We start from the raw sequence: 22753 nt of genomic DNA, 5'->3' as shown, positions 1-22753 counted from the left end.
CAAGGAGAACCTCTCCTGCCTTGGTAAGATAAATCGCTGTGCCAAAGCCGGTCCTACTTTTAGGCAGCGTGAGGCAGCTGCCTTAGGCAGCAGCTGCTGAAGGATGACAATTGTGGGATAACCAGCCTCAGACATCCAAAATGAAGGGGTTAATACCATAGAGTAAGCTGTCCAGCCAGGCTTAGCTAAGTCCTCTTTCCCTCACCTTGCGAGGAACTAGGAAATCAAGCCTCTGTTCACCCCCAGACTGCATGTGAACTTTGGAGTGTGAGGAGCTCTGAGCTGCTCCTTCCAGCCACATGGCTTTAACAAGCCTCTCGCGAGTTCCTATAATACCAATAATCTAGGAAATTTTACCACTTTCCAACTAAGCTAAGTTTCACTGCCTGTGCAAATTTGCTGAAGCCCATGAACCCGACCTTTGAAAAGTTTGTAAGTAAATCAATGTTTAATTTACCAAATGTGTGCTGTTTTACCTATGCTAGGGGAAGAGGGAAACTTTTTAACTGTTAAAAGGGACATTTTTTGGAACTCACTTGAAAGGTCTAACAGCCTTGTTTTTGTGGCTGCTCAACTCTGCTCGGGTGCTTGTCCCAAATTTGGATCTTAGCATCTAGGAATTCTCCCATTATATAAAGAAATTAAGAAAGTCTGGGATTTTGATTATTTGGGGTATTGAAAGGAAGATTACAGGCCAGTGGAAAAATACAAGCTAAGCTTCCTTTCCAAGCCAGGGCCTCACCTGGGATAGAGGCATTAACAGGACAAAGGGTGGCCTTTGACCGTAATAAATTATGATGATGGTGGACATAGGGTGTTGATCTTGGGCCTGGAGAGACAGAAGGTTGCCAGGATAACTGGCTGTGAAGTGTCAGGATAAGAGAGTCTTTGGAGCAAGGTGTGCTGGGAAGAAGAAGGGAGAGAGAGAGAGAGAGAAAGGAGAGATCCATCTTGGGCAGGCTGGCTGAAGGCTGGCTGGGAAAGATGCTTTTGACTCAAGTGTTGCAATGCCATTGGGGACAAGCCCCTCTTGAAATGTCCATGCTGTAAGATCTGGGCTCCCTCTAGGCAGACTGAATGTGTCCATATGTGAATAAACCATATTTCTTAAAGCTACGGCAGCCTCCACCATGTCTTCAATTCTCCAAAGGAGCAGAGACCCGGGGCGAGTGCCTGGAACGCCCTGGGATCTTGTTATCGCTCAGCAGAGGGTGGGATTGGTACCCAGCTTTTGTGACAATATTTTTCTTTTGCACCAAGAGGTGGAGGACACGGCTGTGCATGAAACGGACTCTGTTCTGCATTTCCTTAAGCTAGTCTGCTCTGCTCAGGTGGGGCAGAAGATAGCATCCCAGTATCTGAATTGAAGGAAGGTGCAACTTTCAGTCCTGTTGGCTTTTAGATGTGGAACTGGAGGGGGAGGCCATCTTGTCCTCTGGCTTCAGGCAGCAAAATGTTTGGGGCTGGCTTTGCACTGTCCCATCTCTGCCCAAACCTGACTTCCCCAGGAAAGGCCCCGTTGTCCTTGATCACTGCCTCAAATGACTCCTGAGCCTGCAAGATGAGCATCTTGGAAAAAACCCTGAGGCAGGAGAAAGAGACAGCTGCCTTTCCTCTTCTTTCTGGGGGCCCCTCACGGCTATACAGCAGCCTGGGGCTGGTGGACCAGGTCAGTGGCGATGAACATGTGTCCCTGCAGAGGGTGGAAAAACCAACAATGCTAAGATTCTGCACCACCTCATATATCTCCAGTCTGCTTTACAATCAGGTTTTTAATGTTTGATGTTTTAGTGGTCTAAACCACTGAGCCTAGGGCTTGCCGACTGGAAGGTCGGCGGTTCGAATCCCTGTTACGGAGTGAGCTCCCGTTACTCGGTCCCTGCTCCTGCCAACCTAGCAGTTCAAAAGCACGTCAAAGCGCAAGTAGATAAATAGGTACCACTCTGGTGGGAAGGTAAATGGTGTTTCCGTGTGCTGCTCTGGTTCGCCAGAAGCAGCTTAGTCATGCTGGCCACATGACCCGGAAGCTGTACGCCTGCACCCTCGGCTAATAAAGCGAGATGAGCGCCGCAACCCCAGAGTCGGCCACGACTGGACCTAACGGTCAGGGGTCCCTTTACCTTATATTTGTCTGCCCAGAGTGGCTGGGGCAACCCTGTCAAATGGGCAGGGGACAAATAATAAATTTATTATTATTATTAAGGTTTTTTTTACATTTAATTCCTGAGCAATTTCTTCTTAACAGCTTGCAAAAAGAAGTTGTTCTTTCTTTTCCCTTTTGCATCATTTTTAAAGGCACTTTATACAATGAAATTCCATAGAAAGCTAAAGCACACCCCCCCCAAGGTGCTTCTGGACAGACCCTGTTTTGTGGGTTGGATCCAGTCCCATACCAGCAGATTCAGACTCTGCAATTATAGTGCATTGGGAGGTCTTGCACTGCAAACCAATTTCCTCCAACCCAAAGAGGACTTTTAGACATAAGGAAAGTGATGGAGTGGAATGCACCAGGAAACAGAGGATATGTCTTGCTTGGTGGAACACCATACACAACCCCCCCACACACAAACAAATCACTCTTCCTGAAAGGCCCTCAGGCGTCCTCAAAGTGCATCTCTAATAATAATAATAATAATAATAATAATAATAATAATAATAATAATAATAATAATAATTTATTTATACCCCACACATCTGCCTGGGTTTCCCCAGCCACTCTGAGTGGCTCTCAATAGAATATTAAAAACACAATAAATACATCAAACATTTAAAAACTTCCCTAAACAGGGCTGCCTTCAGATGTTTTCTAAAAGTCAGGTAGTTGTTTATTTCCTTGACATCTGATGGGAGGGTGTTCCACAAGGTGGGCGCCACTACCAAGAAGGCCCTCTGACTGGTCATATCTTGGTTTCTCCTCACAGAAGGCATCGCCCTGTGTTGGCATCTGACCTTGGCATGCGACTGGGCCTTGTCTTGTCCAATCTCTCTTGGGTTCCATTTTGGATCCTGGGTGCCATCTTAGCTCCTGAACGATGCCATCAAAACTCATGCTTCCTAACTGACCTTAATCACCCAGAAACATGACCTGGTCTGAGCATGACCAAAGGGAACCATCAAAGCTCTCTCGACTCCTGGAGCGGAATTAATGGCGCCGCCTTTTGACATTTTTTGCCGGTGACATTCTCAGACTTTGCCCGAACGCGACGGACCTGCTTCAACTTAATCAGATCAAGCCGTGAGCTGAAAAGAGCAACTCTTTGTTCTCTGCACCCCATTGTAAGCAACAATATCAAGATCCATTGTGCAAAAAGGAATTTCAGCTGTGCCTTCTTGGCTCTAGGGAAAATCAGAGTCCCTCTCTAGACTGAATACTCCCCTGGTCAGAACACCCTGTTTTGTCCAGATGATAAAGCCAGTCTTGAACTAAGTTCGCTGCTTGGCACTCTGCCTCACCTACCTGGGAGGAGGGTCCTGATCCCAACCCATGCTGGTTCCAGATTCTCCTGTTCCTGGGCCAGACAGTCTCCAACCTGCAGAGTTCTGCCCCTCACTTCCATTCTCACCAGCTGCTCCTGCTGAACACCCTCTTCTTCCTCATTGCCATGGCTTGCTTGCTTGCCTGGCATTAAGGAGCATATACCTGAAGGAGCGTCTCCACCCCCATCGTTCTACCCGGATGCTGAGGTCCAGCGCCAAGGGCCTTCTGGCGGTTCCCTCGCTGCGATAAGCAAAGCTACAGGGAACCAGGCAGAGGGCCTTCTCGGTGGTGGCGCCCGCCCTGTGGAACGCCCTCCCATCAGATGTCAAGGAAATAAACAACTACAGTGGTACCTCGCGTTACAGATGCTTCAGGTTACAGACTCCGCTAACCCAGAAATAGTACCTCAGGTTAAGAACTTTGCTTCAGGATGAGAACAGAATCGTGCAGTGGTGGCACGGCGGCAGCGGGAGGCCCCATTAGCTAAAGTGGTACCTCAGGTTAAGAACAGTTTCAGGTTAAGAACAGACCTCCGGAATGAATTAAGTTCTTAACCTGAGGTACCACTGTATCCAACTTTTAGAAGACATCTGAAGGCAGCCCTGTTCAGGGAAGTTTTTAATGTGTGACATTTTAATGTATTCTTAATCTGGGTTGACAAAGTCTGGTTCACAAGCAAATTGAGGCCACCACACCTCTTCCACCAGTAGGAACTCACCTTGTTCATCATGACAGTAGAGTTCAGTAAACTGGAGCCGTATAAGTTTGGAAGAACAATCGCTTGCTTCAGCCGTTCTACAGAAATGCAAACGATTTGTTTAGCTGAAAGTTTAACGTTGCCTTTCAGGGCACAGCTGTCCCAAGACACCCAACACCAGGTAAATAGCAAGGGGCAGTGGTGACCACCAACCTCAATGGCTTTAAAAGGGGATTGGACATATTCATGGAAGAGAAGAGGCCTATCGATGGCTTGGAAGCTGGTCAACTCTCCTTCCTTGGAGGTTTTTAAGCAGAGGTTGCGTGGCCACCTGCCCGGGATTATTTCGCTGTGAATCTAAAAATAGGATCCCATTAATCTAAAAGGTTCATGGGATCCTATTCTAAAGCCCATAGAAGAGGCCTTATTCAAAGTCAGGAGCCATTGGCCATCTCGGCCCAGTATATCTGAAGGAGCGTCTCCACCCCCATCGTTCTGCCCGGACACTGAGGTCCAGCGCCGAGGGCTTTCTGGCAGTTCCCTCCTTACGAGAAGTCAGGTTACAGGGAACAAGGCAGAGGGCCTTCTCGGTGGTGGCGCCTACCCTGTGGAACGCCCTCCCACCAGATGTCAAAGAGAAGAACAACTACCGGGACTTTTAGAAGACATCTGAAGGCAGCCCTGTTTAGGGAAGCTTTTATTGTTTAATAGACTATTGTATTTTAATATTCTGTTGGAAGCCGCGCAGAGTGGCTGGGGAGACCCAGTCAGATGGGCGGGGTAAAGGTAAAGGGACCCCTGACCATTAGGTCCAGTCGTGGCCGACTCCGGGGTTGCGGCGCTCATCTCGCTTTACTGGTGTACAGCTTCCGGGTCATGTGGCCAGCATGACTATGCCGCTTCTGGTGAACCAGAGCAGCGCACGGAAACGCCGTTTACCTTCCTGCCAGAGCGGTACCTATTTATCTACTTGCACTTTGAGGTGCTTTTGAACTGCTAGGTTGGCAGGAGCAGGGACCGAGTAACAGGAGCTCACCCCGTAACGGGGATTCGAACCGCCGACCTTCTGATCAGCAAATCCTAGGCTCTGTGGTTTAATCCACAGTGCCACCCGCGTCCTGATGGGCGGGGTATATATAAATAAATAAATAAATAAATAAATAAATTATAATAATAATAATCTAGCTCTGTACTGATGACACTGGCCGGTAGCATCTCTCCACGACTTCAGGCAAGAGATTCCAGGGGATTGAAAATGCTCCATCCCAAAATAAGGTGGGAGGTGGCAGAGGAAGGGAGACCCCCCTAGCAGAAGCGGGAGAGGAAAATTGTTCTGCACTCACTGTTGAGCCTTGACATCCCCAAATTGCTGGCCGCCTTCAGCAGCGTCTCCAAAACGGTCACCTGCGTAGCAGAAAGACAGTGGGTTTGAAAAGTGGAGGAGTCAAAAATAGGGGGACACACTCTAGAAATGTAGGGTCACCATACAGGAAGCAGGGAGCTTTTCAGCCCGAGAGCCACATTCCCTTCTTCTGGGGGCCACATGGCAGTGCTGGGCTGGGTCAGAGGCTGAGCAGGCTGAGAAACTAATGCAAGCTTTATTTATTCTTTTATTTCATAAAATGCATGCACCTGGAACAACAATGTACATGAAGGACTACACATGTGAAAGGGAATTTTTTTTTTTTTAAGATGTAACTGAGGTGCTGTTGGTAAGGTGAGAAAATGATGGTGGTCATATGTTTGGAACAGGAGTGGGAAACCTGATTTTAAGGAACTGTATTAAATGAAATTAATTTGGTTTGATTTGTAATAATTTGGAAAAATAATTTAAAAAAAACTGGGGGGGGGATCATTTCCCCAGACGTCTGCCCCTTCCTATCTCTATATCTATCATCTATCTATCTATCTATCTATCTATCTATCTATCTATCTATCATCTATCTATCTATCTATCTATCATCTATCTATCTATCTATCTATCATCTATCATCTATCTATCTATCATCTATCTATCTATCTATCATCTATCATCTATCATCTATCTATCTATCTATCATCTATCTATCTATCATCTATCTATCATCTATCTATCTATATCTATCTATCTATCTATCTATCTATCATCTATCTATCTATCATCTATCTATCAATCTATCATCTATCTATCTATCTATCTATCTATCTATCTATCATCTATCTATCATCTATCTATCTATCATCTATCTATCTATCATCTATCTATCTATCTATATCTATCTATCTATCTATCTATCTATCTATCTATCTATCTATCTATCATCATCTATCTATCATCTATATCTATCTATCTATCTATCTATCTATCTATCTATCTATCTATCTATCATCTATCTATCTATCTATCTATCTATCTATCATCTATCTATCATCTATCTATCTATCTATCTATCTATCATCTATCTCTTTTGAGAACCCAGACATATAGTTTTAAGCAGTTTTTTATGAACGGCCTAGTGTGCACAGCTAGGTGCATCTCACAACCCCAGTCTCCAGATTCTAAGCCCCACCCATTCCTTCATCCCCCGAGCTCCTCCTCTATACTCACCCTGATCTCGCCAACCTTGGACCATTCCTTGGACAGGCGCAACCTGCAGGGTACACAGAAGGATGAGAAAGCACCAAATCGGGGTTCATTTATGCCAGGGGTCCCCAAACTAAGGTCCACGGGCTGGATAAGGCCCAAGGGACTCGTTTATCCAGTCCGCAGCAACCCCTGCCACCCGCCACCACCGCCCACTCTTACCAGCGCTGCGCTGCACGGCTGCCCACTTCCGGGTCGGAGGAGCACCGGAAATAGCTTGTGCACATGCGCAAGCATTATTTGCGCATGCACAAGCATTATTTCCGGTGCACACCCGGGTCAGAGGAGGCCCGTGCACATGCGCACAAGCTATTTCCGTTGCTCCTCCGACCCGGAAGTGCACTGGAAATAGCATGTGCGCACACACATGGGCACGCACTCCCCTGCCCTCTGGCCCACCGCGCGATTGGCACTGGAGACACCGGCCCGAGGCGCGGTAAGTTTGCTGACCCCTGTTTTATGCTCTCAGGAACATTTGCTTCTTCATTCCCTTTCTTACATCCACCTTTTCCCTCCAGTTAAGCTCAAGGGGGTATATGCATTGTTCTCATATAATTCTCGCAACAACCCTGTGAGGTGGGTTAGGCTGACAGGCAGTGACTGGCCCCTCAGGTCACCCAATGAGCTTAATGGCCGAATTGGGATTTAAACTCCCGTCTCCCAGGTCCTTCCATCTCTAACCAGCAATGCCAGGGACCAAACTCGGAGCTTTCTGCATGCAAAGCAGGTGGTGATGGGCAGGAGCAATTAATAATAATAATAATAATAATAATAATAATTTATTATTTATACCCCACCCATCTGGCTGGGTTTCCCCAGCCACTCTGGGCGGCTTCCAGCAAAACACTAAAATACAATAACCTATTAAACATTAAAAGCTTCCCTAAACAAGGCTGCCTTTAGATGTCTTCTAAAAGTCTGGTAGTTGTTGTTCTCTTTGACATCTGGTGGGAGGGTGTTCCACAGGGCAGGTGCCACTACCGAGAAGGCCCTCTGCCTGGCTCCCTGTAACTTTTCTTCTCGCAGTGAAGGAACCACCAGAAGGCCCTCGGAGCTGAACCTCAGTGTCCGGGCAGAACGATGGAGGTGGAGACGCTCCTTCAGGTATACTGGACCGAGGCCCGTGCAATAATAATAATTGCACGGAGGCCCGCATTAAAGGTGAGAGAACAGCAGGCAGGAATCCTGCGCTAATCCTGGGGATTGGGGAAGGGGAGTGCGGAATAAGAGGAAGACCCTGGAACCGGAGAAGAGGAGCGATACTCACTTTTTCAAGGCCACAGAAGCCCCGGCATAGCCAAGGGATTTCCCAGACTTCCCTGGCTTAAGAAGGGGTTGTCCCGTGAGGTTGGCGTCCTGTAAGCCAAAGTGAGAGAATAGCCAGAAGAGGATTAGCAGAGTCTGGCTTGGGTGATGCATCATGCTTCCTGTGAACATCGGGGAATGGTACGTAGGAATGATCGCTGGGTTGTGGAGCACACTCCCGCCCGCGGGCAGCCTCAGTTCTCTGCACATGAGACCTTGGGGTGGGGAGCACACTCCCCCTCACAAATAAGGCCACAGGTGTCTGAACATCTTGCCCTCTGTCTGACCTTTTGCGGTCTCAGTAGCCTGCCGTGTCCTGTCTGTGACCTTTGTCTCTGAGACCTTTGTCTCTTTCGTCATACATTGTGCAAGGGGAAAATGACGCGGTGGAAACAGGTGCCAAAATAATTTTGTACCACCCCACGATCTCGGGACTGGAAGATGTGTAAAGGTCACAGCTCAAAATGTATCTGCCTGGGTTTGCATATTGTGCCAATAAAAGGAGCCTTCGCAGAGCTGGCCGGCAGCTTGCTTGTGCACAGCTCGCCTGCATTATCAACTCCTGCCTCATGTCCTTCCCTTCAGGTAGGGCAGAAGGATGGGAGCCAAGCAGCAGGTGGCGCTAAACCAACAATGGAGGAAGCCAGAGCCAACGGCAGCAAGGGCCGACTCGTTCGGGCTTCGTCCCCATCCACCCTGAGCAGACCTGTGACGCACACCTCCCAACCCTCTTTAAGACGGTTCATGTTGAAGCCTCTCCCCACCATCTCTGAGAAGGGCAGGGATCTCCGTTCCTCCACCAACCCCACCTGTTCAGATGCTTACAATATTCAGCAGGAACACAGAGGCCAGGCTGGTGTTCGGGAGGATGACGAAGGCCTCTGCAGATGCAAAGAGCGTGATCTCCACCCCAGTGGGCTGGAAGCGTATCTCAGGTTCCTTTTGGGCAGCCAGGTGGAACTCCATGGGCATATTGGGAAACCGCTCATTCAGCTGCAGAGGGGAGAAAAGAGAAGCGCTGCGATGGAACAGATGTTTCATTATGACTGGGTGGGGGCACGGGGAGAGAACAATATTTCTGTGCCTGGGGGAATTATTGCGGGATGGGTGCGTCTTGCTAAATGCAAGGTGGTTCTTTTAATGAGATTCAGTGAGGATGCCTGCTTGAGATCAAGAGGCAGGGAGTTCCAGGTGCCGCCACACGAAATGATCAAGTTCTAACAAATGTGGAACGGGTGTTTTGCGGCATCTACATTGGTGTCATCAAAAATATTCAGTACTTTGAAATAGTTCTTGTGCAGCTGTGCTCCTTTGCACCTGTCCTGCCAAATGCAAGGTAGTTCTTTTAAAAGGAGATTTAGAAGCAATGCAAAACACAAGTGAGCGGGAAGAAGAAGATTTTATTTCTAAACAGCAAGCAATATATACATACCAAGTATGCACTTCTATCTGCCACTTGGAAGCCCTCAAGAAGCGGTGAGGTGACTACCCCAGGTAGCCTCAGTTTGCACAGCCCTGCGGCTGATCAGTCAGTACAGAAGCTTCTCAGAACTCTGCCCCCAAACCATCCGATTTATAGATAGCTAACTTGTTAGCCTACATGCCTTGCCCAACTAGCTGGTGTAGATTAGCTAGCCCCCTCTTCCAATACTGCACGTTCCTCCAAACAATGTCTATCATCAAAGGAGGTCAGAAGGTGCCCCGCATCATCACTTCCTTCCAACAAATTAAAGGCTGTTCTCAGCCATCAAAGAGCAGAACAAGAGATAGAGATGGGAAGTAAACAGAGGCAGGAAGAAATGACCGTGTCAGATCGCTAAACTCCTCAAAATACAAATATCTTCTGGAAAAGATTGACCCTGCAGCAGGGGTTGGCAAGGTTTACCTCGCCTGGGCCAGTTCACTCCCATGGAGATCACTCCGTGGGCCGGATCACATCTGCGCAGACGCGATTTCTCTTGTCTGCGCATGCGCAGGCACGGTTTCCACCACCGCGGACGTGAGTCCCCACTCCGTGCTGCGCCACTTTAGCGCAGAGCACGGGAACTCGCTGAGCAGGTGGCTTGGTTTGGGGGCAGCTTGGGGGCCGTTTAAACGACACCCATGGGCTGCTTGTGGCCCATGGACTGCAGGTTGCTGACCCCTGCCCTACAGGGTGCACCTAGCACATGCAATTTTTATGCAGCATCAACTTTGGTGATCCCCTCCAACTCTGCAATTCTATGATTCTACGACACAACTGTGGCAATCACACAGGGTCCCCGGACGTTTCACCGTCTATTGATCCCTGTGCCCCCACTTTATTTCTCGCTGCCACCACCCAGGCCCTACCTGGTACAATACTGAGTCCAGTCAGGGTTAAATTGGAACATAAACTTCTGTTTATTTATTGCAGTTTAACAAGCATGTGGTTTCATAAACAGTATCGGTCAATTACATTCATGGGGTGCCTATCCAGACCTATAACTTCCGCTACCTGCTCTCACTCACTAAACCACCTCTCAGATATTTACTTGTCTTCCTAGCCCCTAACTATTCCTGACTCAGCTTATTTCGCTACACTAACTCAGGTAAGGTAAGGGGACCCCTGACCTTTAGGTCCAGTCGTGGCCGACTCTGGGGTTGCGGCACTCATCCCGCTTTATTGGCCGAGGGAGCCAGCATTTGTCCGCAGACAGCTTCCGGGTCATGTGGCCAGCATGACTAAGCCGCTTCTGGTGAACCAGACCAGCACACTGAAATGCCGTTTACCTTCCCGCCGGAGCGGTACCTATTTATCTACTTGCACTTTGACGTGCTTTCGAAGTGCTAGGTTGGCAGGAGCAGGGACCGAGCAACCGGAGCTCACCCTGTCGCGGCGATTCAAACTGCCAACCTTCTGATCGGCAAGTCCTAGGCTCTGTGGTTTAACCCACAGCGCCACCCGCGTCCCATACACACTAACTCAACCTACCCACAAACTCTATCCCAATTCACTCCCACTCCAATCAACCACGCAACTCCCAATGAACTCCTCCCTTCCAGAGCTGGTTTTATAGTCCCTCTGACTCCACCCTCCTGGGTTCTGATTGGGTAACCTGTTTAACTATTTCACCTCCAGCGCTCTCATATGTTAACGCCACAACAACAAACAAGACCTTTTTGTGACCCATCGCTCCAAAAGAGAGAATTTTTCACGAGAGAAAAGATTTCACAAGAGGTTTTTAGTTTTGCGTTTGGCTCTCGTGACTGAGTGGGGCAATCACATTTCCCTCTGTTCCTCCCCACCCCTGGCAATAATTCCCCCACCTTCACAAGAATAAACTCACCTCTGGTACAAATATCCCCACATTCTTGGTGTTCAGACGCAAAGGCAAACTTTGGGGAACCTGAAACGACAACGCGTGTGAATGTTTGATTGGGACAGCCCCAGTTTCCAGGCTGACGCACTGGATTTGCTCTCCGTAATCTTTGGCGATCAGGGACCATCCACACTTCTTGCCCTGGGTTTAGAAAGGTTTTCTGCTTGTCCTGTGTTGTCTAGGACCAGGTATGTGCAGTCTTGCCTTTGCCCCACAGTTCTCACTTAGATGAGCTGCTCTTTAGTGCTAAATTGGAACAAACAGCCATCCACGGAAAACCCAATTGCCGTTTGTTCAGTGCTAAATATCACATTTCTCCAGGAGAAGTGGGGGGGGGGCAATCGGAGGTATAATGGCAGAGCTACATTTTGGGGGGGCCTTTGCAACCAGCCACAAGGTCTGGGCAACCACTGCTACCATCTTCTGTGGGGTTGTTCCATGACAGATCACCACATTAAAAAAAAAAATTAACTACACCACCTCTTATTTTGATTAAATTTGCTGTACCGGATTATCTCACATGCCATAGTCACTGGTGTGAATAAACATTTTCTATGCCTTATTAGTTTTGAGTTATGGTTGAAGCTTCATAGTTTCATAGTAGAACCACACCTTCAGAGGTTTGAATCAGCCCTAAGAGCGGTTCAGGCAAGGATAGGCTTGCTGTATGTCGGGGAAATTCCTGACATGTCTTGGTTTTCGGGTGTAAGCATGGTGTCTGGGTGGGGGGGAATTTAGCTGAATCAGCAAAATGTCAGCGAAAACCCAGATGTATGGCAATGCGATGGAAAAAGCACCGGAAACAGCTCCAAAAGTCACTATTTTGGGGAAATTTGGGCTTGTTCCCCAAAAAAGCTGGTTTCCTAAAAAAAAGCTCACAATTTTTTGTGGGAGTCAGGAATGTTAGTTTTCGAAATATGGCAACCCTATGGCAAGTTAAGACCCATCAGACCCTGAGAAGTTGCCTCCTGCCCAGTCAGGACATCAGTCCATCTAGCTCAGAATTAACAATTATAATTAATATACGGAGCGCTTCATATGAAGCATCTCAAAGAGCTTTCACAATAAAAACATATACCATATTAAACAATGCAAGAGAGTTTACTTTTACCTTTTACTCTGTATGTCTGTGTGTCTGTATGTCTGATTGTGTACACCCATGGCAGCTATCCAAGCATAGGAAGGGGGGGAAGTGTGGGGGGGGGCGGCCCAGCCCGAGTGTCATCGCTGGGGGGGTGACAACCCCCCCCCTAGGCAGATCGCCACACTGCCCCCCTGGGTGCCAGTCGCCACACCAATCACCCCCCTGAGTGCCAGTTTCTGCACTGATCACCCCCCAATGGGCTCTGATTCCTGTGCCGATCACCTCCCTGGGACGCTTAATAATAATAATAATAATAATAATAATAATAATAATAATAATAATAATATTTATTTATACCCCGTCCTCCCCGGCCAGAGCCGGGCTCAGGGCGGCTAACACCAGTAAAATTACAATAAAAACATAATGGAGGGGGGACGACCAATTTAAAATACAGGTTAAAAATACAATTTAAAATGCAGCCCCATTTTAATAGTAGCCCATAGATCAAGACCACAAAGGGAGGGAAACATAAGGGTCAGACTGAGTCCAAACCAAAGGCCAGGCGGACCCGCAGGATCCTTGTCTCTTGTGACAGAGCGTTCCACCAAGTCGGGGCCAGTACTGAAAAGGCCCCGGCACTAGTTGAGACCAGTCTAACCACCTTGAGGCTTGGGATCTCCAAAGTGTTGTCATTTGTGGACCTTAAGGTCCTCCGTGGGGCATACCAGGAGAGGTGGTCCCATAGGTACGAGGGTCCTTACCGCTTGCTGCGGGCGGCGCCCCCTGGGACGCTGGCCTCACCCCTGCTAGCCCTGCCCCCAGGCAGCTAGCCCTGCCCCCGTGCGCCGCTCCGGGTGCCGGAGCAGCTAGCTCCGCCTCTGTCTCCAAGGATTTGGGCCGGGGTCTTTTCAGCCTCATAGCCTGTCAACTGGTAACGCCAGGATTCGAACCTGGGACCGTGTACCCATGCCTCATGGCCTTGATGGGCCCTGTGCACATCCACACCGCCTTACCATGGCATCCGTGTAGTTCACCCTGAGCGCCCCAGCAGTGTAGTACACAAAGGCAGCTGAGTTGGCGACAAGTTCAGAGATGCCCAGGAGGATCATGGAGTCTGTCTGGTTGGGTAAGAGGAAGGGGGCAGGCTGGAAGGGGCTGCCATGGAGGGTCTTTCCCACCACGAAGAACTGACCCTAGGAAAGAAGAGGAGGGAAGATGGTCAACTTTTGTAGGGTGCTCCACAGTGAGATTGCCACCAGTCTCAGAAAGAAGGAAGAATTTGAAGGCAGATCCCAGGTAAGAAACCTGTTGGAAGTGTGGGGTGAAAGAAGGCAGTTTCTTCCACATGTGGTGGACATGTGACATAAAGGTAAAGGTACAGGTAAAGGGACATCACCTTGCCAACACCTGGCCAACAAAGGTCCGTCAAGTTAAAGCTATGGTTTTCCCAGTAGTGATGTATGGAAGTGAGAGCTGGACCATAAAGAAGGCTGATCGCCGAAGAATGGATGCTTTTGAATTCTGGTGCTGGAGGAGACTCTTGAGAGTCCCATGGACTGCAAGAAGATCAAACCTATCCATTCTGAAGGAAATCAGCCCTGAGTGCTCACTGGAAGGACAGATCCTGAAGCTGAGGCTCCAAAACTTTGGCCACCTCATGAGAAGAGAAGACCCCTGGAAAAGACCCTGATGTTGGGAAAGATGGAGGGCACAAGGAGAAGGAGACGACAGAGGACGAGATGGTGGGACAGTGTTCTTGAAGCTACCAGCAGGAGTTTGACCAAACTGTGGGAGGCAGTGGAAAACAGGAGGGCCTGGCGTGCTCTGGTCCAGGGGGTCACGAAGAGTCGGACATGACTAAACGACTAAACAACAACCATAAAAGGTAAAGGGACTCCTGACCATCATCTCGCTTTACAGGCCGAGGGAGCCGGCGTACAGCTTCCGGGTCATGTGGCCAGCATGACTAAGCCGCTTCTGGTGAACCAGAGCAGCGCATGGAAATGCAAACTGACAAATAATACTTAGAAGTATTTGCTGCCTGCGTTGAAATGTAAGTAAACCTTTTCGCTTTTACTGAAATGTGTGGTTTATTCTTGGCAACAGGGATAAAGAAGGGAAAGGGCAGCAGATCACAAACAAACAGCGATAAAAGGTGTAACTGCCTAATTCTGTCCTCTCCCCCATGCTTTTCAACATTTACATGCAGCCACTGGGAGAGATCATCAGGAGGTTTGGGCTGGGTGTTCATCAGTATGCGGATGATACCCAGCTCTACCTCTCTTTTAAATCAGAACCAGTGAAGGCAGCGAAGGTCCTGTGTGAGTGTCTGGAAGCGGTTGGAGGATGGATGGCGGCTAACAGATTGAGGTTGAATCCTGACAAGACAGAAGTACTGTTTTTGGGGGACAGGAGGCGGGCAGGTGTGGAGGATTCCCTGGTCCTGAATGGGGTAACTGTGCCCCTGAAGGACCAGGTGCGCAGCCTGGGAGTCATTTTGGACTCACAGCTGTCCATGGAGGCACAGGTCAAATCTGTATCCAGGGCAGCTGTTTACCAGCTCCAACTGGTATGTAGGCTGAGACCCCACCTGCCTGCAGACTGTCTCGCCAGAGTGGTACATGCTCTGGTTATCTCCCGCTTGGACTACTGCAATGCGCTCTACGTGGGGCTACCTTTGAAGGTGACCCGGAAACTACAACTAATCCAGAATGCGGCAGCTAGACTGGTGACTGGGAGTGGCCGCCGAGACCATATAACACCGGTCTTGAAAGACCTACATTGGCTCCCAGTACGTTTCCGAGCACAATTCAAAGTGTTGGTGCTGACCTTTAAAGCCCTAAACGGCCTTGGTCCAGTATATCTGAAGGAACGTCTCCTCCCCCATCGTTCTGCCCGGACACTGAGGTCCAGCTCTGAGGGCCTTCTGGTGGTTCCCTCACTGCGAGAGTCCAAGTTACAGGGAACCAGGCAGAGGGCCTTCTCGGTAGTGGCGCCCGCCCTGTGGAACGCCCTCCCATCAGATGTCAAAGCGATAAACATCTACCTGACATTCAGAAGACATCTGAAGGCAGCCCTGTTCAAGGAAGTTTTTAATACGTGACATTTTAGTGTATCTTTCATCTTTGTTGGAAGCCGCTCAGAGTGGCTGGGGAAACCCAGCCAGATGGGCGGGGTACAAATAATAAATAATAATAATAATAATAATAATAATAATAATAATAATTATAATTATTATTATTATTATTATTATTATTATTATTCCTAGCTTCCAATAGGCTGTAAAAGTGTGCAAGTGTTTTTACTCTGCTAAAAGGGCTTCACAGCCTGTTTACTCTCGTGTTTCTCACACACAGGAGGTTAAAATTTAAATTTACCCACTGAATTCTCAATCCATCTCCATCAAACCACCTCTCCAGTCTCTCTTGTTTTGGACAACCGCTCTGGAAATTGCTTCCCATTCTTCCACCTTGGGAAGGCCGCACAGAAAGAGAAACAGCTATTCAATCTCACAGTGCTACAAAGCTCCACCTACTTTGAGACCAGACTTCACCAGAAGACTGGGATGGAGAGGTTTGAAAAAAGGCTTCGCAGATCCACAGACAATCTGAAATGATCTGCTGGATCCCTGCTCCCTCCATCCCCGCAAGGTTATCATTACCTTCAGGTCCACATTGCATCGATCCACATCAATCATGGGCTTTTCCACCAAGGAGTAGTCTATCCCTGCAATGGGGTCCAACTGGGCTGAGACTGGAAAAGGACATGGAGAAAGCCAATGTTTAGCAAGGTGCAGACCAGTGTGCCCAAAATTATTCCCAGAAGGGTGATTTTGAGCTGGTAGCTTCAGGCACACAAGGTGCTTACCATTCATGGTTTTCAGGATTTCTGCAATCTTGCCGATTCCTCTCTTGACCTCCGAACAGAGCTGGAAGGGGAGAAAGCCCATAACATTCAGAGGGATGGACAGTGAATGTCACCTGGAGTTCTTTTCCCATCACAAATGGAGAAGGGGAACTGGCAGCAGCTGAAAGGGGGGACACTTAGGAAGGTAGGAAGGGAGTCTGACTATTGGTGTATCCAGCTGAATATGGTCTACACTAACTGGCAGCATCTCTCCATAATTTCAAACAGTTTGGGATCTCCCCCATCCCTACCTGGGGATGCACCGGGGATTGAACCTGTAGCCTTCTGCACGAAGAACAGATGCTCTACCGCAGATGGTCTCGCCAGAGTGGTGCATGCTCTAGTTTTAGAAGACATCTGAAGGCGGCCCTGTTTAGGGAAGCTTTTAATGTTTAATAGACTATTGTATTTTAATATTCTGTTGGAAGCAGCCCAGAGTGGCTGGGGAAACCCAGCCAGATGGGTGGGGTATAAATAATACATCATCATCATCATCATCATCATCATCATCATCATCATCATCATTTCCTGCTTGGATTACTGCAATGCTCTCTACGTGGGGCTACCTTTGAAGGTGACTGGAAACTACAACTAATCCAGCAGCCAGACTGGTGACTGGGGGCGGCCGCCGAGACCATATAAGACCGGTCTTGAAAGACCTACATTGGCTCCCAGTACATTTCCGAGCACAATTCAAAGTGTTGGTGCTGACCTTGAAAGCCCTAAACGGCCTTGGTCCGGGATACCTGAAGGAGCGTCTCCACCCCCATCATTCAGTCCAGACACTGAGGTCCAGCTCAGAAGGCCTTCTGGCGGTTCCCTCACTGTGAGAAGTGAGGTTACAGGGAACCAGGCAGAGGGCCTTCTTGGTAGTGGCGCCTGCCCTGTGGAACACCTTCCCTTCATGTCAAGGAAATAAACAACCATCTGACTTTTAGAAGACATCTGAAGGCAGCCCTGTTTAGGGATGTTTTTAATGTTTGATGATTTATTATGTTTTTAATATTCAATTGGGAGCTGCCCAGAGTGGCTGGGGAAGCCCAGCCAGATTGGCGGGGTATAAATAATAATAATAATAATAATTATTATTATTATTATTATTATTATTATTATTATTATTATTATATTATTATTATTCCACTCTGGGACTAGGTGATTGCTCCACCACAAGCATATGCATTTAATGCTGGGGGCAAAGAATCCTGTGGCTCTCCCAGATGTTGAGGGACTCCAACTCCCATCAGCCCCTGCAGCCAGCATGGCCAATGCTCAGGGATGGTGGGCATTGTAGTCCAACTGCCTGCACAGGGCTATAGTTTCCCTGTCTCTGATTTAATGTACCAGGGCTTCACACGCAGAGCAGGGCAGGGCAATGGAGACGGGCAGCAGTAATAAGGTCCAGCTTTTGTCCTTCAACTAAGAAGTTCAAAAATCTTACTTGTTGATTGACTTCTGACTTCAGCATGTCCCTGAGAGCAGACGCTGCAATGTTGTACAGCCAGCTGTGAGAGAAAGAAGCAGCAAATGTCAGTATGATGGCTAATCTAACACTGCTGTTCTTCCAACCTAGAGGAGGGGCTTTGCAGTGCCCTAAGCAAGAGAGGTGCCCCTTCTCTCTGGGACATCGCCCAAGCTTTGGGTAGGGAAGAGAGATTAGATTTTGGTTTATGAGCCTCATGCTCTACTGACTGAGCTATTCCAACAGCGGCAATGTGTTACTTTAAACCACATGAGGGTACTGTTTGTTTAGCAATATAGCCAGCACTTGTTTATAGCCTCTCTTTTTAAGCTAACTCCACCCCTAAAAGCTGATCCATTTTCTCTCTTTTTATCTCTACCGATCCTGTAAATAGTTCCTACCAAGATAAATCTGCTCCTGCATGAATAAAGCCTTTGAACTCCAGAAACTCTCAGTGATCATTTCAATCTAACTCACCCAAGTTACGAGCTCTTCTTAAAAAAATGGCCCATTAGCTCAGCCATGACTCTCTAGGGTTTCAAGCAGGTGTCTATCCCACCAATACCTGAAGATGCTGGAGACTGAACCAGGACCTTCTACAAGCAAAGGAGGTGCTCTCTCACTGAGCTGTAGTCCTTTGCCTTTCAGTGTCTAGGAAAATAAGGAATTAGAGGTACCTGGTTCCCCCGTAGAATTTCAACCTGAAGTCCCCCATGGCAGAACGGCAGCTTTCATACCACACCCGAAGCCGTCCTTCATCGCCCCTGTCAACTCCCATGACAGTAGAGATGGTGAGCTGGTCGATGCTGATGTCAACAGTGCCGCTGTCATCTCTGTAGGGGAAAGATGCAGTCATTGCATTGGAATGAGGCAAGGAGAGTAGTGATGGTGTACGGCCAGAACAGCATCTTCTTGAAGATGGGATGGAGAAACTGAAAGCGTGTCTGGGCTGGCTCTGTTCCCCAGGTAGATGGAGCACAATGCCCAGCCAGAAAGCCTGCAAGAGGGATGTGATGTGCGTCCTGATGTGAAGGAAAAGATGGCCGCCCCTTCCATTTCCAGGTAGAGACGTTGACTGGACCAGCAACTGAATGCTTTTTCAGCCAGGACAGCTGCAAACACACAAAAGCACACAGCTTCCCCCTAAAGAATCCTGGGAAATGGAGTTTGCGCCTCACAGAGCTACAGTTCCCAGAACTAAGAAATAATACTAAGGATGAGAGTTACAAATTACAATCTAAATAAGAATATTAAAAAATGACGAACACTGGTGGAGGGAAGTCACATAAGTGTTTGCATTTTTGTATTGTCGGTATTTGAGTTGGTGTAATTGTAAGGGACGCGGGTGGCGCTGTGGGTAAAACCTCAGTGCCTAGGGCTTTCCGATCGCATGGTCGGCGGTTCGAATCCCCGTGGCGGGGTGAGTTCCCGATCGCATGGTCGGTGGTTTGAATCCCCGCAGCGGGGTGAGCTCCCGTCTTTCGGTCCCAGCTCCTGCCCACCTAGCAGTTCGAAAGCACCCCTAAGTGCAAGTAGATAAATAGGTACCGCTTTATAGCGGGAAGGTAAACGGCGTTTCCGTGTGCTGCGCTGGTGCTGGCTCGCCAGTGCAGCTTCGTCACACTGGCCACGTGAACCGGAAGTGTCTCCGGACAGCGCTGGCCCCCGGCCTCTTAAGTGAGATGGGCACACAACCCTAGAGTCGGACACGACTGGCCCGTACGGGGGGGGGGTACCTTTACCTTTACCTTTTAATTGTATGGTGTTGGAGGAGACTCTTGAGAGTCCCATGGACTGCAAGAAGATCAAACCTCTCCATTCTTAAGGAAAGCAGCCCTGAGTGCTCACTGGAAGGACAGATCCTAAAGCTGAGGCTCCAAGACTTTGGCCACCTCATGAGAAGAGAAGACTCCCTGGAAAAGACCCTGATGTTGGGAAAGATGGAGGGCAGAAGGAGAAGGGGACGACAGAGGACGAGACCACGTTGGACCACGTTCTCGAAGCTACCAGCATGAGTTTGACCAAACTGCAGGAGGCAGTGGAAGACAGGAGTGCCTAGTGTGCTCTGGTCCAGGGGGTCACGAAGAGGCGGACACGACTAAACGACTAAACAACAACAACAAAAATTGTGTGGTTGTATGTGCATTGTAAATAATAAAATATTTTAATTTTATAAACAACAACAATACAGTTCCCAGAACCCATAAACTACAGTTCCCAGAATTGTTTGCAGGGAGGAGCCATGTGTTCTGAATGTACAGTGTGGATGAAACCTCAACAGTGGCAGGAGGCGGCCAACGCTCTCCCTCTTCCCAGCTCCGCTGCTTGGAAGTCGAAAGCAGCTCCCTGACAGCAGGCAGTTCTTACCCTAAAAAGGATGCCAACTTCCAGTTACCGCTCATCAAGACTTTGGCATCTTGGATGGAAAGTTCAACACCCGTCCCAGCAGCAAACTCAGCGCCTGCCTGGTTCACCTGGAATTCGGTGATCTGGATCCTAAAAAGTAGAACAGAGAGACATGAAGAAGGGTCACCTTCCTGCTGAACACTTTCTTGGGCTGGTGTGGGCAAAGGAACACAGGCAGCTGCCTTATACCAAAGCCAGAATATTAGTATTAGTATTAGCATTAGCATTAGCATTAGTTTTCTTCTTTGGCGATCCCTCGTAGCCAAGTAAGATGGTCTTCCATAAACACGGTTTTAACAATGAGTCCATAAGTGACTGTGGAGGCCAATTCTGGATCCACACATCCTTCCACAGTGGGGACATTGGTTTCCGGGCAGGAATTGATCTCAGTGTGGATTTGTGAAGCATGCCTTCCTCTTAGCACGTTTCTCCCTTGCGTCCTGAGTTTGAGTGTCTTCAAAGCCCAGGACACCTTTGGTAAAGGCTCCAACTGGAGCGCTCGCAGGCCAGTGTTTCCCAGTTATCAGTGTTTATACTACATTTTTTAAAAACTTGCCTTAAGACAGTCTTTAAACCTCTTTTGTTGACCACCAGCATTACGCTTTCCAACTTCCAATTAGTATTAGTATTAGTACAGTGGTACCTCGGGATAAGAACTTAATTCGTTCTGGAGGTCCGTTCTTAACCTGAAACTGTTCTCAACCTGAGGTACTCTGGACCACTCCAGAGCCAAGAAGAGGGGAGGTGGGGAGCCACACACTCTCGCTTACCCAGAAACAGAATACCACACTTTCCCAGCAAGCGGGACAGTGTAAGAACCATTTACGTTGTGGAACGTTTCCTTCTTCAGCGCTGACTTCAATATCTCGATTCCAAGTTCCTTTGCTGTAAAGAGGGGGAAAGGGGCAGAATCAGTGAGGTCTGCCTTCCTCCTCTCTCCCAATTAACCTCCGTCTCCAGTGCTCAGTGTTGGGAAGAATCCCCAGGACCCGCCCTTCATAACATCATTAGGGGTCACCCTTGGAGCTCAGCTTTGGGCCCTGAGATCTTAGGTTCTGAGGTTCTCCTGGACCGACAAGCCTGGGGTGTGGGCAGGTGAAGAATACCTTTGAGAAATAACTGCACAAAATCCATTTCATACATACACACATGCAAGCAAGCAACCCCCTTGCCCCACAGGAAAATCCAATGGTTCCCAAACTTTTTCAGGCCACCCCCCTCATCCCCAGTGACCCAACTCCAGTGCCTTTTTTTCTGGGGGAGGGACACATACCCATAGCTGTCAACCTCTCCCTTTTTTTAAGGGAAATTCCCTTATTCCGAATAGGATTCCTCGCAAGAAAAGGGAAAAGTTGACAGCTATGCGCATACCCCTAAACATTTTGTGAATCTTCGTACTTTTGTCTATTTCCTGTATTTATTTTCCCCGACTTGAACTATAAAACGGTGATTTTCCTGAGTCAAAATGAGAGTACCCCTAAACATTTATTTTTTTTTTAAAAAAGCACTGCCGTACCCTATAAAAAACTCTTTTTTTTCAGAATAGCGGTTTGCATGGCCCACTAAGGAAGATAATAGCGCAATAAACTTCAAAGCAGTAACAATTAATTGCACATTTATTCAATTAAAACTATTTAAGTTTAATTAATTCGACAGAATTGATGAACTTGATCCAGTGATAGCAGCTATTAAAAGTCTGACTGTCGTTTGCACCTCTGGTGCCCCCACTCCACTGCCTTGCCTCTGAGGGTCTCCCTAGGTAATCCTGCGCCCCAGGCGGGTAGGACCACCCCCCCTTTGGGAACCACTGCCTTAATGCAAACATCACATTTTTAAAAGTACTTTCTGCACCAACAAGTTCTCAATTTGAACATTTCTGGGAGACTCTCTCTCTCTTTTTAATCTCCCCCTTCCGTTTTGCTCAAGGCCAAGTACGGAGATTGCCTTGAAGTCACGCACCATAATTCAGCCCCTTCTGGGTCACTTGGACCTTCAAGCCTCCATCGGCTCCCATGGCTGTCTGCACACAAGAGGCCAAAAGAGCCAGAGAAATTGGCCAGAGCATCCTCTGTAGGTCCAAGGTGTGTGCGAAGGTCATCTGTGTTACCTGGAGGAGAAAGGGGGGAAAGGCACTTAAAACGATGCTGTATGAGAAATGCACCCAGTAGACCAAAAAATGTTTCTGAGAGTCAGTGATCTAACACAGAGCCCTTCCTGCCTGTGTTCCTGAGGCATCTGATCATAGCCTGCATTTTTAATCAAGGCTTATATTTTGATCAGATTCCTGTATTCCAAAAATGAGCTTAAATTCACAAATGTTTCTTTCGAGACAGGACACCAGCAGGCAAGGTCTTTGTCAGAGGCCCCTTTGGTTTATTGCGGTCATAAAACAGGCTGGGAGCAAAAGGTCACACTGACCATACAAATGATAGAAGACAATCAAGGTTGCAAAAA

General features: G+C 48.2%; 1 protein-coding gene across 1 annotated transcript; it reads right to left on the bottom strand.

The window, feature by feature from the left end:
• Positions 1-1520: 1520 nt before the first annotated feature.
• On the bottom strand, positions 1521-22421 carry LOC128416648 (bactericidal permeability-increasing protein-like). Its single transcript, XM_053394655.1, has 15 exons — positions 22259-22421; positions 21070-21184; positions 20261-20389; positions 18571-18726; positions 17873-17936; positions 16396-16456; positions 16190-16281; positions 13542-13721; positions 11412-11471; positions 8929-9096; positions 8066-8154; positions 6763-6805; positions 5519-5579; positions 4197-4273; positions 1521-1693 (listed from the first exon to the last, which is right to left on the bottom strand). The coding sequence occupies exons 1-15, from the start codon at positions 22395-22397 to the stop codon at positions 1640-1642; spliced, it is 1488 nt and encodes a 495-aa protein (XP_053250630.1). The 5' UTR covers positions 22398-22421; the 3' UTR covers positions 1521-1639.
• Between the last annotated feature and the right edge of the window lie 332 nt (positions 22422-22753).

This window comes from Podarcis raffonei, chromosome 6 (genome assembly GCF_027172205.1).
Source record: "Podarcis raffonei isolate rPodRaf1 chromosome 6, rPodRaf1.pri, whole genome shotgun sequence".
NCBI classification, from domain to species: domain Eukaryota; kingdom Metazoa; phylum Chordata; class Lepidosauria; order Squamata; family Lacertidae; genus Podarcis; species Podarcis raffonei.
This window is presented reverse-complemented; position numbering and strand designations above follow the sequence as displayed.